General features: G+C 37.2%; 1 protein-coding gene across 1 annotated transcript; it reads left to right on the top strand.

Moving 5' to 3' along the window:
- Positions 1–4148: 4148 nt before the first annotated feature.
- On the top strand, positions 4149–18018 carry VCAM1 (vascular cell adhesion molecule 1). Its single transcript, XM_030953620.1, is given in 11 exon segments — positions 4149–4262; positions 5869–5959; positions 10888–11182; positions 11900–12175; positions 12850–13167; positions 13394–13666; positions 14298–14561; positions 14981–15244; positions 16772–16844; positions 16846–17022; positions 17736–18018. Coding segments are annotated over 9 exon segments (1878 nt in total). The 5' UTR covers positions 4149–4262; positions 5869–5959; positions 10888–11118; the 3' UTR covers positions 17905–18018.
- The last annotated feature ends 411 nt before the right edge of the window (positions 18019–18429 follow it).

Here is an 18429-nt window from a genome sequence, read left to right as displayed (position 1 = left end):
CCAGAGGATATTTGCCTTTGCCATAGTGATAGAAAAAGCTGATGAATAAATCAGCCAGAAAAAAACAAAACAAAACAAAAAAACAGAAGGGTCAGAAAACTTATGGCAAAGGAAAAAACAGTGAGAATACTGTATATGTCAGGACTCTGGTTGCCATTTCATAAACAACCTTCTTCCTATTTTTGTGTAATTTACTTTAACATCCTGTTTCTTTCTTTATCCCATGTGCAACTTTGGGGTTTTGAAAAGGGCTGAAGCCTTAGAAAGGTTTTGTTTATTTTGTATTGGGAGAAGGTGGAGTCTTCTCTGCTAAAACTGGGAAATGTTTAAAGAGAGATAATAGATGCTTCTATAATGAAAAATGCCAACTTCCTCCCAAGAGGAGAGTGGAAAGAAACACTACAGAAAGAAAAGTGATTTTGATTATATGTATTAGAGATTTACTATTTAATATATTTCATTTGAATCAACTTTGCATTTTGAGATCAGTTTTGACATGATTTTCAAGCTGTTGTACAAAGCCCACTTCCACTCTTCAAGTAAAGATATGTATGCTTGTGATAAAATTTGCAAAGACAAATTTTTGTGCTATGGCAAAGACAGCCGTCTGAACTGCATCCATGCTTTGCCCTTGAGCCCTGGGCTGAGCAGCCCAGCATAGCAGGAGCTCTATAAATTATCATGTTCCTTATGACTTCAGTTACACCAATCTGGGCTTGCAAAGAAGCAAACAAAGCAGCTCCCTAGCCTTTCAGTCATTCCAGTTTGCAGTGTTAGTAAATGTGGGTTAAAAAATCATTTGGTAAGTCATTACATAGCTGAAGAGGACAATGCAAAGTCTAAAAGTGTATCTTGAAGAATCTCTGTTTGAGTCCCTTGGGCTTTAGACTAGGCCAGAATGCAAACCTAAGTAAGAGGTGATGTGGTTAATTTGGGAAAATCTTAAGTTCACAGGTGGGTGCCAACAGGCAGCTCTGTGACACTTGTAGTGCAAAGTCAGCAGATGGTGACACAGCCAAACTGTGCTAACAGGACTGAGATAGCCTCAGAGCAGTGCACTGGCAGGCAGCAGCAGCTGTGGGACAGCTCAAAACTTTGACAGAGGCTCTGTGCAATGCTGGGATGCTAAGAAGAGCTCAGTTGATAAAGTCCAGTGGCATTCTAGATTCAAAAATAACAGAGATTATTTTAAAGTTGCAGGAGAAAAAGGTTTTGCAGTAGTGCAAGAAGAGAGTTAAAGCAGCAGAGCTGGTTTAAGAGTGGCAGATCACAACAGGTGATTCCTTGTTCTAATTGCAATAGTGTTAGTTAATACTATTAATTTCTATTTTTCTATTCTGTTTAGGATAAGTTTTAAAATGCTGCAAGCTTTAGAAATACATCTGTAAACTTGTATTTCCAAATCTCTTAGATATTTCTCAAATTCCATTTGCTCATAGAATTTTTCTTGTATTGAATTATGTTCCCAAAAACACAGACTCAATGCAGACAATTTCTCTCTGAGTCAATGTGTAAGCAACTGTATCACTTGTGCTTCTACCATTCTCAAGATGTTATCTTTTAATCTGCTTTTGGCCTGTGTCAGGGATGGGATTCTGGCTTGAAAAAATTCTGGCTCATCCACTGTAGGTATATTCTGTCCATCTCAATCTCCTTGCAACAACAGCTACACTCATGAGCATATCCAAACAGGATTTCAGTCCCAAAAGACTGGAAATGGGGGAATAGGAGTTAGATCTCAGATACTAGGCAGCTTCTGGACTACTTTCCATTATTCTTACCGAGGTTTAGAGGAATATTGAATTAAATAGAAAAACAGTCTTTCTCCTGCAAAAGCAGACCTGTCAAATGCTTTGGTGTACAGTTTTGTTACTTTTAATATATGCTGGAAAAGATAATAAACAAATAGTTCTAAATGTGAGGGAGAAACAGCAGCAGCACTTAATTATGAAAAAGTTTCCTTTTGGCAAAAGAAGTTAGAAAGTATAGTCTCCAATGCAAAACATGCAATCTGTTTTGTAATATGTAGAAATAATAATAAGAGAATAGGAATATTGTCTATAATATTTTTTGTCTTAACTCTATGTGCTAGCAGCATTTGTCCTTTCATTTGAGCTACTTCATAAGAAAAAAATTTTCCTGAAATACATGAGATACTGAAGCAAAACTATTCAATAATGTTTTCAGAATTTTCCTCAATACCTACTTCCCGTTTACCATTTTTTCCAGTTTTTGTTCTTTTATTTTATCTTTGCATTATTTATTGTGTTTTGTGGAGCAATTGTAAGCGATTCCTGGTTTTTCAAGAAAGATTTTAAGTTTTAGCATAGAAAGAACTTATGATATTGAAAAAAAATTGTTTTAACACTCTTTCAAATAGCCTCCTAATATGTGGGCCCTGGAAATTTTACAAATGAATTTGTGACAGAGTCTGACATTCATTCCTACCTCGACTAGTACGTTTCTCAGAAAAGAACCTGTGAAATTTATCTCTGTGTAAAGCACTGTTACACTGGCAGGAATGGCAGATTTCATTTCTCTTTAACGGCAAGATTTTAAAGTTGCCTTGGGCTCCTGGGTAGTTCCTGCTTATTCATATGGGAAGCACCAAGCTGCTCTCACTGTTACTGAACACTTCTGTGTGTTGCAAACCCAGTTGTGACAATCCAGGCCACACTCGCTTTTCCAGCAGGCTCTTGACATTCCATGAGCTCCAGAGAGCTCTCTGAATCATTATTCAGAGGCCTTGCTTTTGAGACGCAGCCAGGATTTACAGCCAAGGTGAAACTGAAGTTCCAAGCACAAAGCAAGTTAGGCTTGCACTGTGTTTAACCCTCAGTGATTTTAAGGAGTTACTATGAAATTGTTGCAACTGATGTCACTCCATAATCATGAGATTACCAAGAAGTCACAGACGACTTCTCACTTGGTTTTTGCCCTATTTCTTCTAATTAGATCCTGGCAGGATTTCCAGTTATTCACAATGGTTTACTTTACAGCTATGTGCCAGAAAAGTGCTATTAGTACTCAAGTCCCATAAGTAATTGTGATTGCCAGTCAAAACACTACTGTGGTTGTCTGAGTTTTTGCTTTAATTTTCTGTCTAAAACAGCCTTGGAAGGATAAACTGAATCTTAAAAGGCACATTATAGAAATCCTTATGAAAATGGCTTAGTGCCATGATATGAAATGCATTAATTGAAACATTAGATTTTGTTAGAAAGAGTAAGAAAATAAAAGATCAAGGTAAGTTTACAGGTGATTCACAAAACCAAAAATGAACTTCACAAGGACTGTTGTGCAGGATTGTCATCTCCTCATTTATTCGTCTTTATACCGTCTGCAGCTTTAGTCTAAATTAGTAGCATTTGTCAACTGTATAATCCCTTAAAAAATTAGAAAGCAGTTGTTTCTTTTATTAAAAAAGGAATATGGTGAGCTAGTAGGAACTAGCAAAGAGTACAGATTAATTTAGTAATTGCTTTCTTCCCGGGTAGTTATGGAGTTTTGAACACATACACTGCTTACTTTTCAATCTTGTGATAAATTTCTCTTCATTCTTGTAATCATTCTGTACTCTAGACTTGACCTGAAAATTTGCCCTCCTTTAAGTTAAATGTGCAAATCTTTTAGTAATCTTTAAATAGAATTTTTATTTATTAGTTTTCCAATTAATGAATTAGAAAAATAAATTTAAAATAAATATTCCCATTAATAAATACAATATGTGGGATAAAGTGAAACAATTTTTCTTAAATTGTCTGAGATCCTAAATTGTTGATAGACTGTATTTGCTATGTAACAGCACATTTTGTGAAACCATGAGCTACAGTAGGATCCATATGCTGACTTAGAGGGAGAATGAAAATCTCTTCATGCCACAAAAATTCAATAGTCATGGCACAAGACACCCGAGAGTGCAAGAAGAGCAAAAGTCAGCAGCTGGATCTTAGTGCCATAGCAGGTGAATCAGGATCATAGAATGTAATAATAAATCACTTATAGGCTGATGGTTTAAATCAAACACTTTAAATCAATAATAGAGAATTCCTAAAATGCATTTCTTTTTCATGTGAGATGTTTGTATTACATTCATTCAAATAATTTTGGAGACTCGGTGTAGGATGATTTGCTCAAAATCTGGATGAATTCACCCTCATACATCTCGGGAAGTTCCTGTGCCTGGAGCCTGGAGCCTGATGGTGTTGCAGATCCAAGTCACCATGCTGCTGATATCCTGGGTACTGAAAGGCACTGCAGAGGTAAGATTCATCGCGAGCTCATGAGCCTATGAGAACTTAACTGGTTGATCCTTGATCCACAAAAGGATTCAACACTGCTTATGAAACATTTATGTCTTCTTTATCTGTTGAAAACTGTGGGTTGCAGAGAATTGTTCCCTTTCCCATTAGGATGTCCCAGTTTCTAAGTGAAAGCCCTGGCAGTAGGTGCATGGTCATCTCACTTAGTCAATGGTTATTTCATTCAGCTGCAAGTGAACCTTGTAGGTTTCCCTGGAGCTGAGCTGTTGAAAGAGGAGTGCCAGTATCCATTCCTCATGTTGTGGAGCTAACTATAGTAAGAAATTAAGTCAAACAATGCAAAATTTTTTCAACCAAGAGGGTCATTAAACCATCTGTTACTTATTATTTGATATTCACATGCAGTTCTTGGGAAATTTCAGGAGAGATCCTTGGCTAAGAGGTATCAAAATGTTGGAAGTCAGGTATTTCTCATACTAATTCAGTACAGAGTTTCATCTGCCTGAGAGCAATTTCAAACATGTGACACATTTCTCAAGTTGCCTCTCTTATCACTAGAGTGTAACATGGTCTGTCATAAAAGGTGACACAACTATGAAAGTCATTCTTGCTCAGTTGTCTATATCAGACTACAAGGGCTGGGGCTTTGACGCCTAGCCAAGTAATTGTCTGGGAAGGGGAAATAAATTCCATTAACTCTCATCTTTCTTACCCTTGTCTGTCGAGAAGAATTCAGCTGCTTATGGTTTTTATCACTTAGCCACTCCTACTTTGCTATATTCCTTTTGTGGAAGTGTTAACAAACAAAAGCAGTTAAGATGATACCTAACTGTCTGGGGGAAAGAAAGGAAAGAGAGAAATAGTCCAAGTGACAAAGAGCATGTTTTTTATTTAGGGTAGAGCACATTCCAGAGACAAAAGCAGGGTGCCAGTCCCTTAATAGAGTTGCAGCTGTTTTCAAGCATTATTTGATTTATCAGTATGTGTACAGACACACAAACATACATATTTTGCTACTGCAAAATCCTTTCTCTTTTTTGAAGTCTTGTCATTTTGGCTTGATGGAAGTAAAAATTGGTTCATTCCCAGTTGCTTCTATTTGGAAGGTCAGTTTCTTCAGGACTTCCAGTCCATTTCCAGAGAGGGGAAGGTAACAAAATCTAGGTAAAAAAGAGATTTCATTTGTGTGTATCTTTTAAAAAATTAATAAAATAAACTGAGCAATCTCTGTAATTCTTACCTATATGGAAGATTTAAAATTATGAATCTTGAATTCTGCAAAGTTAAGTCATTTAATTATTTTCTGAGATCTGTGTAATATTTCTACGTGTTAGTGAGCCAGTCCACTGTGGGACAACAAAGATAACATTTCTATAGCACAAGGCAGCAAAAATACCCAGCCAAGCACAGTACTTCAGAATATGAACCATTGTGAGAGAACAAAAAATAATATATTCTGGAAGATAAGTTGAAGGATAATCCATTAGTATCAGTGCACTTTTCAGTAGCCTGTGTAGGAGAATCCAGGTTCTGCATTTCTTGCAGGTGGAATGGTCCATTATAGATCTTGCTTTCATTATTCCCCTTTTTCTTTCTTGGTCCATAGGGACATCCATGTACCTCATAATTGAAGAGCAGGAAGGATGTGGCAAACAGGGAAGTGACTGATGTACAAGGGTATTGCAGAGCTGCTGCTGGTGAGTAATAAGAAACCTTGGTCAAAAAGTTCTCCACCACTGTCTTGATAAACTTCTTCTGACCATATGAAATACTGGCCTTAATAAAGTACACAACAAGATTTAATGGTATCAGAATTTCCTGTGGAATGTTGGGGGAATTAAGTAACTTGCTCATATTCTTTCTTAAATGTTTTCATCTGACTTTACCTTGCCATATCCTATGTTCTAGCTATCTTCTGCATGTTGACTCAAAGCCCACTCTATTTTTTCACTCTATCCATTTTGAATGAGTTTTGTTGGAGGGTTTTTTGTTTTCTCCAGTGAGAACAAATTATTTTGATATGCCTTGCTATATTCAGAACAAAATAAAAGTGAATCTGAAGTCTTACTTCAGAATTCCCAAAGAGATTTTGAATATTCCAAGGCTCATATTTGAATTTGACTCTTGTTATATCCTAGATAATATTTCAGGAGGGAAACTTACTTTTACCTATGTCACTGTGAAGACAACAGGAGCACAGCTATCCAAACTAATAAAGTTTGGCTTGGAATACAGCATTTGGCACTTAAAGTATGTGGATTTCAACACTATCCAACAGTTTCATTTTTAGATCCAGCACCACTAAAATCATACTTTCAGTTTTTTAGAAATAAAGTTTGGAATTTCCAGAGCATGTATTTTTTTCCAGTACCAGAAGGCTAGGATAAAAAATAGGGACTTTTTTTCTCTAGTGACTTTTATTTATTATTAGATGAAATTTTTGTTCTTTCTGTGAAGTGGACAATGCCTCTGAATAGAAGAAAATAAGAAATTAGCTAATCTGTAGTCTATGCATCTTATCACTCTTCTGTATTATTTTATTTGGCACCTTTGTGGATTCTGGTTGCCTTCAGACTAACCACACAGGAAGTGTCCTAACTGAGAAGCTGGTGCCTGAGAAAGATAATGGAGGAAGTAGATACATTTATTTTTACATACGGTATTTAAGAAATTCCAGAAAAGGGAAAGAACCAGATAATAAAACTTTCTAAAGATGTTTCTTTTTCTTCTTGCAATAGATGACAAGTTAGATGTGGAGTACAATTGTGAGGTGTGATGTGGGTTACAGGGTAATGCGTTGGTGTTCTTTTTGTAGTTAGGTACAAAGTTACAATTCCTGAAACAGACACAACCCTTTAAATAGATATGCATGTAGATCTCATCCTTTCCATCCGGAGATGAAAATTATAGGGAGTCAGTGATGCTCTCCTCCCCCTCTTGGGGCTATACAGAGATAGTATTATTGTCAGGTGGTGAGAAAGCAGGTGGAGAGAGTCAGGAGAAGCAAAGTTTGGGGCAGCTTTGGGAACCAAAAGTCCAGGTGCTCTGAGGAAGGAGACAGTGTATAACCCATAGAGCAGGCTATTGAAGTTACCGAGGACTGAAAATATTGAGACTGGCAGATCATTTCCTGCTGTATTAGCCATGTAATCAGCAGTCTTCATACATGTCCTCCAGCTTCATGTTTTTTCAGTTACTTTATCAAGATATGACCATATTAAAGATACTGCCTTGCATGTGGTGCCTGAAGGGCATTCCTTCTTTGCTGATGTGAGTTTTGTCTCTGAGGTTAGTTCTCATTTGGGTTACAACACAGTCCTCTGGCTCTTTTTCTTCAGGCACGATCATCCTGCAGAGGTATCAGACACTCTTTGCGTGGGGTGGAAGCTTTTCATCCCAGCTGCTTCTGTAAAGCATCTGAAACTCTGAGGCTTTCTTTACTCAGACCCCCAGTGCACATCCCAGTAATATTTTTCCTGAGATGTGTGAGGGCTGCAGTTTGAACAGGGGACCTAAGTATGGACTTGCTGTAACACCTCTTTGATATAAGGCTAAAGAACTGTTGAGTCAGACTTTGTTGCATCCTATTGCCGCAATGTCAGATCAGATGAGTTTCCTTCTACCTTCTTTTTGCTTAAATTTCCTCTGTCAAAGGGACAGAGGAAATTTCTCTCTCTCTTCACCATAGGTCTCTGGCCATAAATCACAAAGCCACTGGTGAAGGTTTTAACAGTCCAGATTCTGCAAAAGGTTGGCTTTTCAGTTTTCCCCTAATAGCCTCCCTAAGACAGGAGGAAAAAATGCTGGAAAAGGTGTATAAACATTGGATAAGTAACATGTTGGATAACATGCATTTTGTTCAAATAATTCATTAAGATTTCAAGAACTTGTTATCTCTTTTGCTTAGAGGAAGCTAATAAATGCATAATATAGGTATTTAATAGAATTGCAGAAGTAGGAGTTAAAGCAAATGATTAGCTCAGTTCTGAAAAGGTTTATTTTCTTAAATTCCAGATTATTCTGATGTAAATTTTAGTTTCCTGAAGGACGCTTGTGTTTTCTTATGCCAGGCCAAAAATTGTGTTCAGTGAGTTTCCAAACTCTGTTTTGCAACACATAATTGTTTATCTTAGTTTGTCCATCAAAGCCTCAGAAGTCTGTTTTGATTAATAGATGTATTCAAAAACATGTAGTTACATCCCAGTGCTTAATTCTTTTAATCTTTTTTGCCTTTAATAATATTCTTGTAATACTTGTTTCATTCCAGTCCTCATTACACTCTACATGTGCCAAGATTTCTTCCAATTGGTACTATAATACTTATCTCACTGTGGATGTAGATGCATCCTCTGTTTTATCCCCAGCATCCTCCTCTGTGCTGTTTGAATAAAAAACTAGATTATCTGAACTCTCAAGGTCAAGTGCTAAAACTTGTCAGCTGATCTCTCTTTGTTTACAGCCAGACAGACAGTTCTGAAAATAACCCTACTTGGTGCCCATCTTCCTATTTTGAGGTTGATGCTGAGGATAGTAGTAGCAACAGTAATGTACATATTTTATTTTGAATACATAGAAGGTTTATATTTGAAGTTGTGTAAAGAGAAAGTTTTTTAAAACTTTTTAAATTTTTGGCAGATTTGTACTTCCTTTAGTAATATTTCTTGGCTAACTCTGCTCTTGCCTAAACTGTCTGAGTTGAATTTGTGTGATCACTCAGTATAGTAGTCCCTCTGGTAAGGATCCAGCTCCAGTAAAGTTAATGGCAGCTGTACAGTTTAATTTACTGAGACCAGGATCAGAGTTATTTCCTATTTCATGTTATCTGATGAAGGACTTGATTAAGACCTTTCCAGTATGCAGCTATGTCCTCCTATGTTTGATTCTTTTTTCTGCCTAGAAACTGATTTCCCAGAAACAAGGAAATATTGCTCTTTCTCTTTCAGCTTAGCTTCTGATGATTATTTAAGCAGTCCAAGCAGAACAGTTTCATTTCTTGCTTTTCTCTGACTATGATTTAAGAGTAATTATTGCAACTTAACTGAGAGAGTACACTCTCCTTCAAGACCACTTTCTCTGCAGTAAAATCACTTTGTGTAGAAGTGTTATTTCCTATCCTGGATAGCTCTTGGATTTTTGGATTTGATAGCAGTACTTCTAAAGCAGTACACTGCTTGCCTTTTGTGACACTTAGGAGTGTTTTATTCTTCCTCCTTCTCCTCCTCCTCCTCCTCCTCCTCCTCCTTCTTCTCCACTTCTTCTCTGCCTTCTTCTCGTCATCCTCCTCCTCCTCTAAAAAAAAAAAACTATGATGGTGATAATAAAAATAATATATTATGGTAGAATCCAATGTAGCAATTTCATTGAATTTTAGTTTTAGTGACTTTTGGTTAGGCATTTCCAGATGCTTCAGATTTCCCTGTTTTATTGCTTTCTGGGTAATTCTTGGATTGTCTTGGAGTGGATTTTTCATTTGTTGTTATTGTTATTATTATTATTATTAGTATTAGTATTAGTATTAGTATTAGTATTAGTATTAGTATTATTATTCCCAGCTCCCTCAGATGCTCCTCCTCAGCCCTGTGCTCCAGCCCCTTCCCCAGGTCTGCTGCCCCTCTCCGGGCTGGCTCCAGCCCCTCAGTGTCTCCCCTGAGGTGATGGGCCCACAGCTGGGCACGGCTCTCCAGCTGTGCCCTCACCAGTGCCCAGTACAGGGGCACAATCCCTGCCCTGCTCCTGCTGGCCACACTGCTCCTGATACAGGCCAGGATGCCCCTGGGCACACCTGGCTCATGTTCAGCAGCTGTCAGTCAGCATCCCCAGGTCCTTCTGCCCTGGGCAGCTTTCCAGCCTCTCTTCCCCAAGCCTGTAGTGCTGTATGGGGTTGTTATGAGTTAAGAGCAGGACCTGGCTCTTCACTGTATTGAACCTCATCCAATTGGCCTCAGCCAATTTATCCAGTCTGTCCAGATCCCTCTGTAGTACCTGAATTACTTAAGTAGTTGAATAAATAAACAACTGAGATTTAGAAACCTTTATCCATTCTTTGCATTCACAGCATTTTCCAACTGAAAATTGAACACTGAAAGTGTTATTTTACTTTTTTTTCCTAACATTGCTGCCATATTAGCCAGTAAGTGTTGTCCTCAGAAATATTCCAAACTGGATGTGTGTAACCACTGCAAAGTGGCATTGGGTATATTAATTAATTCCATTAATTTGAAGAGTATGAGCCTGATTCAAGCTGATTAAGTAAGATCTACAGACTTCTGTTATATGATGTATTTCTTCATTTTTAGAGATCAAAATACTTAGGAACACGAGTAACAACATTTCTGAAACTGGTAGCACAGTTTCAGGAAATACTGAGTCATGTAATGTTGTTTACAGAGCTGAGCATTGTTAGAACTGTTCTTAAAACTCATTCTCACAAAAATATTTTCATTAAAAACAAATTTGAATAACTTTTTATCTGAGATATAGTTGCATTCAATTACTTGGACTTACATGCATTCTTTCATTTTATCTGTCGTTTGCAAGACCAGATTTGAAACAGATTTTTCCAAATGTAGTAGGCATTGTATTTACAAGCTTTGCTATTTATTTCCCTGGGCTGTCACAAAAGCAGCAGAGGGCGCTGAGCCAACGGACACCGCCCGGTTTGGGTGTCTTCCTCCCTGCTCTGGATTTTCCCGTCCAGGGATTTCCCACTCTGCGCCAAGGAGAGCCTTTATAAAGAGCCAGCTGGAACTCTTGTAACAAACCGTTGCAGAGCAGCAAGATCTCACAGTGCTTCTTCACAGAAAACAGAAAGCAAACTTTTGAATTTGCTTTCTTTAACCAGTAACAGAAATTACAAATGTTTAAGGCGATGGGAAGAGCAAGCCACGCTGTGCTATTAATTTTGTGTGTGTTAAGGACTGGTAAGTTGGGGAAGATGAGGGTTGGTGGTGCTGGTTTCATTTTTTTAAACTTTGTTAAGTGTAAACTGACCTAAAATTTACTGTTTGATCTTTATTTCTCTTTTCTCCAGTTACCTTTTCATTTCAGTGAATACAACTGTCAATTAAGTAGTCCTGTCAAAATGTCAGGAAGCTTTTTTTTGACATTTACTTTGAGCTTTTCTGTGCTCTGCAATGACTCAGTCATTTTCCTATTGAGTTTGCTAAAAGACAGTCTAGGAGACAACTGCAGTATATCACTGGATGCTTGATTTTTTTACTGTCATTCCTGACAGTAGCAAGCAAGTTTGGTACTAAATGTCCTGTTGAAAGTGTTTCTGCTGTTGTCTTGGCTATCTACCTGCTACCTATCCCCTTAAATGTTACAAAGTTTTAGAATCAGATCCACCTGACAAAAAAAGTTATATTGTGCCAATGCAATTATTTAAATTTGGTTGATACCATTTTATACATGAGAACTGCTAGTCATCTAAGTCTGTATTGTCTTTGACAAAAATAGCAATGTTTATGGGGTGTTTTGAATATGTAAACCACTGTATGAGCTTTATTAGTTTAACTTCCACACATAAAGTAAAGAAATGAAGCATAAAGAACTCATGTCACAGTAGAACATGAGAAGGAATAAGAAAATAAAAGTTGAGAAAGCAGCTGAATTGATGTGTGTTTTCCCTTTTGTAGTTAAAGCTTTTGAAATGGAAATTATACCTGCTGAGAGAATTGTGGCACAGATTGGAGGCACACTCATACTCACATGCAATACTACTGGCTGTGCATCACCAAGTTTTTCCTGGAGAACCCAGATGGACAGCCCCCTTGGAGGAAAAGTCAGCAACCACAGGACATATTCTACATTGACTATGAATCCAGTTGGCATTGCGAATTCTCATTCTTATCTTTGTACTGTCATATGTGAGAGAGGGAAAAAGGAGAAGAGTGTCAAAGTTGAACTTTACTGTAAGTAAAAATGTAAAATTCTCTTTAAATAGCACATGTTGATAGAAAACTCAGTAATTGTTTTAGATATTGTGGTTACCAGTTAACTTTTAATTCTAGGATAATGAGTGTTATAGTTCAACATATACTTCCTCCTGAGATTCCTTTATATCTGTTCAGGACACTTTCTTAGCCCTTTTCTGCTTTCTGCATTGAAGATTGTATGTACTAGTATTATTTATTCTGGGTTTTGGTAATTCTTAAAAGCCAAAGTGTACACTGCCTGAATGCATTCCTAGAACTGGGGAAATAAAAATCAAAACCTTTGTAGTTTGCAGGAGAATAATTCAGATGTCCAAACCTACCAGCACAGAAAACAGGATAGCACTAGTGCATGGATTGCTCTGAATGCCTATAGTTAAGCAGCTGTATCACTGCCTAGGTGCCATGCTGAATCTTACTACTCTTTTGTGATCATGTTTCAACAATTGTACAGATAAACTTCCTGTTAGTATATGTACTGCTGATAAAGGACCTGTAGGTTTTCAGATCAAGTTATGTCTTGTAATAATGTTGATAGAATGTCATGTTCTGAGCGCCTCTAAACTCAAGATACTTGGTGTCTGGATCTTGCTCTTATGTTGATCCTACTGTTCTTCTCTGCTAGTCTAAGGAAATCGATTTTATTCTTTTAGCTTTCCCCAGTGATCCTATCATTGAGATCAGCCCATCCTTAGTTGCTGGAGAACCAGCCCCTGTCATCTGTAGAATTCCTGATGTGTATCCTTCTCATCACCTGGAAGTTCTCCTAAAGAAAGATGAACATGTTCTTCATGAGAAAGATTTTTCGGACGATGACAGCACAAATACAGAGACCAAAATTGTGAAATATACATTTCATCCCGTGGCTGAAGATGCTGGGAAAGAGATTACCTGTGTGGCCAGGTTACCAATTGCTGATATGGATTTTGAACCCAAAGAAAGAACATCTTCTCAGAAACTTGATGTAAATTGTAAGTATTTTTGTACAAGGGCTTTAGCTAGTTCAGCTTTCAAAGCTGCAAGCAAAACATTTTACTAATTCTGGAAAAATGGTCCCACTGTGCTACTGGGATACATATTTTTCTTTTTTTTTTCTTGGTATTTTGTGACATGTACCTCTAGAAAAGCTAGTGTAAGAGATGTGCATATCATTCTTCATTTACATACTGATCTTGTCTTCCTTTTGTTTTCTTACAGTTGGTCCACAGAATACTGTCATTACTGCATCTCCAGGCAACTCACCAATGGAAGGAGACTCTCTGAACCTCACTTGTGTGACTCAGAGTAACCCACCAGCACAAATAGTTTGGAGTAAATATTTGGCTGAAGAAAGCATTCAGCATCTGATAAAAAACAATGTTCTTTTTATTCCCCGCGTCCATTTCAATGATTCAGGAAGGTACATCTGTGAAGTAATTAATCTGGTAACTAATAAAACAGAGGAAGCAACTGTGGACATTATTATACAAGGTACAAGTCTGTTTGAGTTTCACTTGTATTATCCAGTACCTAACTGGCTGACCTCTGTTAGATTGGAGGATGCTGAAACACTGAAAATTAGGAAAATACGGGGCTTTCCTTTTTACATATTCAGGACTCAGCTTCAATTTAAGGCTGGTTCTTATGTGTTGTAGTTTTTCTTTCTATATTTAATTTTCAGCTAATTCTCTCAGACCTGCTGTTGTGCGTGCACAGTTCAATACATTTCCCACAATGCAACACTATAAGTCACAAAGGAGTCTGAGAAAGCGGTGGGGACACGCACACGGGTATTTCTGTGAAATGTAGTGTGCATGCCAGTTTCACAGGGACATCACAGTCTCCTTCTTTGAACTAGTAGTTTTAGTCATTAGCATTAAATTTAATAGGCATTTAATGGTAAAACTGTTTTGGACATAATAATATTATTGTTGTTGTAATATTTTGTGATTGATTGATTGATTGACTGCTACTGTTTTGACGGAGCTAAAAGTCTTAGATTGAGTCTGGGATCAAAACCAAAATAAACAGATTCTTGAGCAAGCAATTCATGCTTTCTTAAAACCTTCTCCATCTCTAGAACCTTTGCATTACTCTAATAGCCTTTTCTTTTGTCATGCAGGTGCTCCAGTCATTACAAAACTCACCATTGAACCTTCTACAACCGTTCAGGAAGGAGAAAATGTCTCCATACAATGTTCTGCTGAAAGCAATCCTCCTCCCAAGATTATTTTAAGGAGAAAATCTGACAATGCAGACATAGGGACTTCTAGTGCCAGGAGTATTCTTCTTCCATCTGTGATGTTCCAAAATGGAGGAGACTATGAATGTGTAGCAGAAAATAAGTATGGGACCAGTAAAAGTGAAATCACACTTAATGTGAAATGTAAGTATGTGTAAAGTTTTCCCAGTCATTTAAAAATAATTAGTTAGTTCTTCAGTGATAAATATAACCATCAAATTAAATGAAGAGAGAGCAAAGAATCATCATAGTCCTCTGCTTTTCGCTAAGAAAGGAGCAGTGCTGATGAACAAAACAAAGTCATGAAATCTTTAATGTGATGACAGTCTTTAGTAGAGATCTGAATGAGTGAGAAACTGATCTACATGGCTAGAAGTATTTGTTTAAAATGTCTGGGCTATGGAGGGTTTGTACAGAAACTTTGATACCATGTGCTTTACTTTTGTTTTGAGAATGAAAAAGAAATTAGCTTTGGGAGGGTGACAGTCTAGTATCCAATAGGACATGTTGGATCCATCTCTAAAAAATCCAGTGGTGATTAACTATAGGACTCTTCCTTTCAGATGGACCAAAGAATACAATGATCACTGTTTTCCCTGCTGCTCTTAAAGAAGGAGAAACTGTGACCATGAAATGTACTAGTTCTGGTAATCCAGCTCCTGTGATCTCCTGGAAGAAAAAGAAGGCCACCGGGGAGTCTGAGAAAATTTCTAAAAATGCAACTATAACTATACAGAACTTGAAAAATCAAGATCTGGGGCTTTATGAATGTGAAGCTTATAATCAATTTGGCAAGGAAGAAAAAGCTGTGGAATTATTTGTTCAAGGTTTGTAGAACAAGACAGAAAACAAGTTTTTTGGTTTATGTATTTTAGGTCCAGATCTTCTTCTTGAAGAATGAGGTAATTGTGTCTTTGATGTCAGTGGAGTTAAATGGTTCCCCTTATGTCACTAAGTGATTTAGGAAGCTTTAAACAATGAAGTGTGAAGTCTGCCTTAATACAGATAGATTATGAAAAGTTCTTAAATCGGTGGAGCTTCCATGACTCCTTCCAACTGCCAAGTGTAAGCATGAGGTAAAGAGGATATGCAGTGCCTGGAAGGAAATATCCTTCCAAACAGGCCTATCAGTGGATACTTGCATAGGAAAGATTCAAGGAGACAGTACATGCTGAAGCTGCTCTATGGAAGCACTCGATTACAGCTCCCTGCTTCTTCCCTAAGCTTCAGCTCCGTTTCCTGCTCTTACAAGCTGCATTTAAGCTACAAGAAAAGCTGATTCCTCAACTTAGTTGGAATGATAGCAAAGTTTCATTTTCAATAGTAATCAGATTTCTCTGCTTTAGCTCTGCTGCTTCTGCCTATTGCATAGCAACAGTGTCTTGCTTAGGGATCACTTCTGCCACCAATTCAGCTCTCTTCCCTGTTCTTTTCTATTTTTATAGCTGCACCAAAAAATACACTTTTGATTTCTCCTTCAAGCAAAGCGAAACAAGGACAAAGTGTTACTATTCCTTGCATATCTGCAGATGTTACATCTCTTAGGACTAGTCTGTAAAAGAAAGTTGGTGATGGGATCACAACCCTTGAAACAGTAGATAGCAAATATACCACAGACAGAGCTCAGCTAAGGGATGCAGGAAAATACACATGCATACTGTTAATGAACTGGGGGAGCAGTTTCAGTACATAGTATGTCAAAGGTTAGGTAATATAACTCCTATGCAGAGTTCATACTAGGATTTGTTTTACACAGAGTGACATCTTCAGTTTCATTAAGAATGAATTGTCTTTGCAAAATCTGACATGAGTTGCACAGGTTCTTGTCTTAAGTGTTAGGGTCTTAATGCTAATGAAAACTTCTGTCCAAAATAGCAGATGTATAAAATAATTGCCGCTTCAAATTTTTTTGTATTTCCACTTCATCTTCTGAAAACAGGATATAAAATTGCAGAACCTTGTGGAAAAAAAAATACAGTTCTAGGACTCCTTCCTTTGCCTTTTCTATTTCTCTTCTGTTGAAAAGGGGCATCAGCCTCTGGGTTTGTTGGTCTGTGCCCTTTCATGAACTCAAACAAATAAACTGTGAATTTGAAATAAGAAAAGAAGAAGAGGCTCTATATAATGTAAAAGTTATGCAACATACTCTATCAGTTGATAAAATGTTCTTTTAGCCAGCTGCTGTTGGCATCAGTGGGGAAGGATAGCTGGTGACAGAGCAGTGCCTAAAGCTACAGGCTGAACTACTACAGTGAGCCCATTAACTGGATTAGTATTTTACATATAAAAGCTGCTGATGCCTCATGAGTTTTGCTTCTGTTTGTTGCTAAATCCTACCTTGAATTTCTTTTCAGTTGACCTCCAAAATATTAATGTGTTAGTATATCCATCAGAAAATGTTAAAGTAGAAAATACATGTAGCACATACACCCTCAGAGACGGTCCTGAAAAAAAGCCCATCAGGAGAAATTATTCTGCCATCAGTGAATGGAAACTTTATACTCTGCAGCGTCACCAAAAAATATACAAGCATATACATCCTCCATATTTTCAGTAAGGTTGGAACAACATTACAGAGATTGAGATAGCTGTTGTAAGTAGCTGGGTCTATTGCCTTAAACCTATTTTTTTGGTACGTTTTAGTGAAATTTGTGCCAAGGTGAGCACAACTAGTTCATAGCTGATCCTTGCATGGCAGTACTGTGGTTAACCTGAAAAAACCCCTCACCCAAAATCAAACCAAACAGCCTGGTCAGAATAAGCTGTATTTTAACCTCCTTTCAGTGTGGCTGTCATTGTCTTGCTTAGCTGAGTTGGTGTGGTAGCTTTAAGGATGGGGCCACAAAAAGGTGATTCCTGGCTGGATTTCTGTCCACATGCTTGGACAATGAGACTAATCCAGGGAAAGTTGTGTTTCACAGAGAATCTAAATATTGAGCTTTTAAAATATGGTCTTCCCCTTGAAGGATGAATTTCAGGAGGTTGAAGTGTACCCAAATGTTTCCTGAGTAAAATATGTGGTATTCCTCTTGTGTTCTTTGTGAATTTCATGGTATTCTTCATTATAGATGATATCAGAGATAGGTGTGAACTTGCATAGCAAATTCAAGACCAAGATAGTGGCTAGGAATTAAAGTATGTAATATGAAGTTCTAAAGAAAAAAATTTAAGGAAAACTCAAAAAGTATGCTTTGTGCATGAAAACAGAAATATGTTCCAAATGAAGGTCATTAATAACACTGCTTTTACAGTGATGCACATGTATCTGTTTCAAACAATACTTACACTTTCTTTTTCTCCTTTTGTCTCAATTTTCAGCAAGATTAGAAGAACCAGATCAGATGATCCCATTGATTATTGCATTCTCATCTGTAGCAGCAGTAGCAGTACCTGCAGTTGCAATTTTGATCTACGTGTCAAGACAAGCAAAGATCAATGGATCCTACAGTCTTGTAAAAGCACTCAGGTTGAAAGTTTGATCATGTGAATATAAGTGTTTAGTTGATAATTAAGCACTTTTATTTATTGCTGTGACTGGTTCTACTCTTCTGTAACATATGGTAACAAACAAGTGACTTAAGAACAGCACCATGTGATAGCAAAGGGGCTTCTTTTCATTTTCTCATAAGTGTTTTGGTATTTAAATTAAAAGAAGAGCTAGAATCCTGACCTAGAAATTGGTAAATCATTTCTGTGTTGAAGCGTTCTGAACAAAGAGTTATGTGAAGAACTGGGTTTGTACATAGTGTATAATTTGTGTTATAAATATGTTCAACTAAATATCAGTTTGTAGAACTTAAGTCTTATTGCAACTGTAAAAAGAAATTTTGTTAATTCAAAGATATAGATCAATATTCCTTGAGCTGATCAGGTGATTTTTATTTTGTATTACTCTGCAGCATGAATGTTTTTTAATATAATTTGTCTGGTTGTGGTAATGTTTGGAAAATATTCTCTTTTCATTGATATTGCCATAAACTCTTATACCTTCAATGAAGTTACATAATCACTG

The sequence above is a fragment of the Camarhynchus parvulus genome, chromosome 8 (assembly GCF_901933205.1).
Source record: "Camarhynchus parvulus chromosome 8, STF_HiC, whole genome shotgun sequence".
Taxonomy (NCBI): domain Eukaryota; kingdom Metazoa; phylum Chordata; class Aves; order Passeriformes; family Thraupidae; genus Camarhynchus; species Camarhynchus parvulus.
The sequence above is the reverse complement of the archived record's forward strand: the minus strand, read 5'-3'. Positions and strand labels throughout refer to the sequence as shown.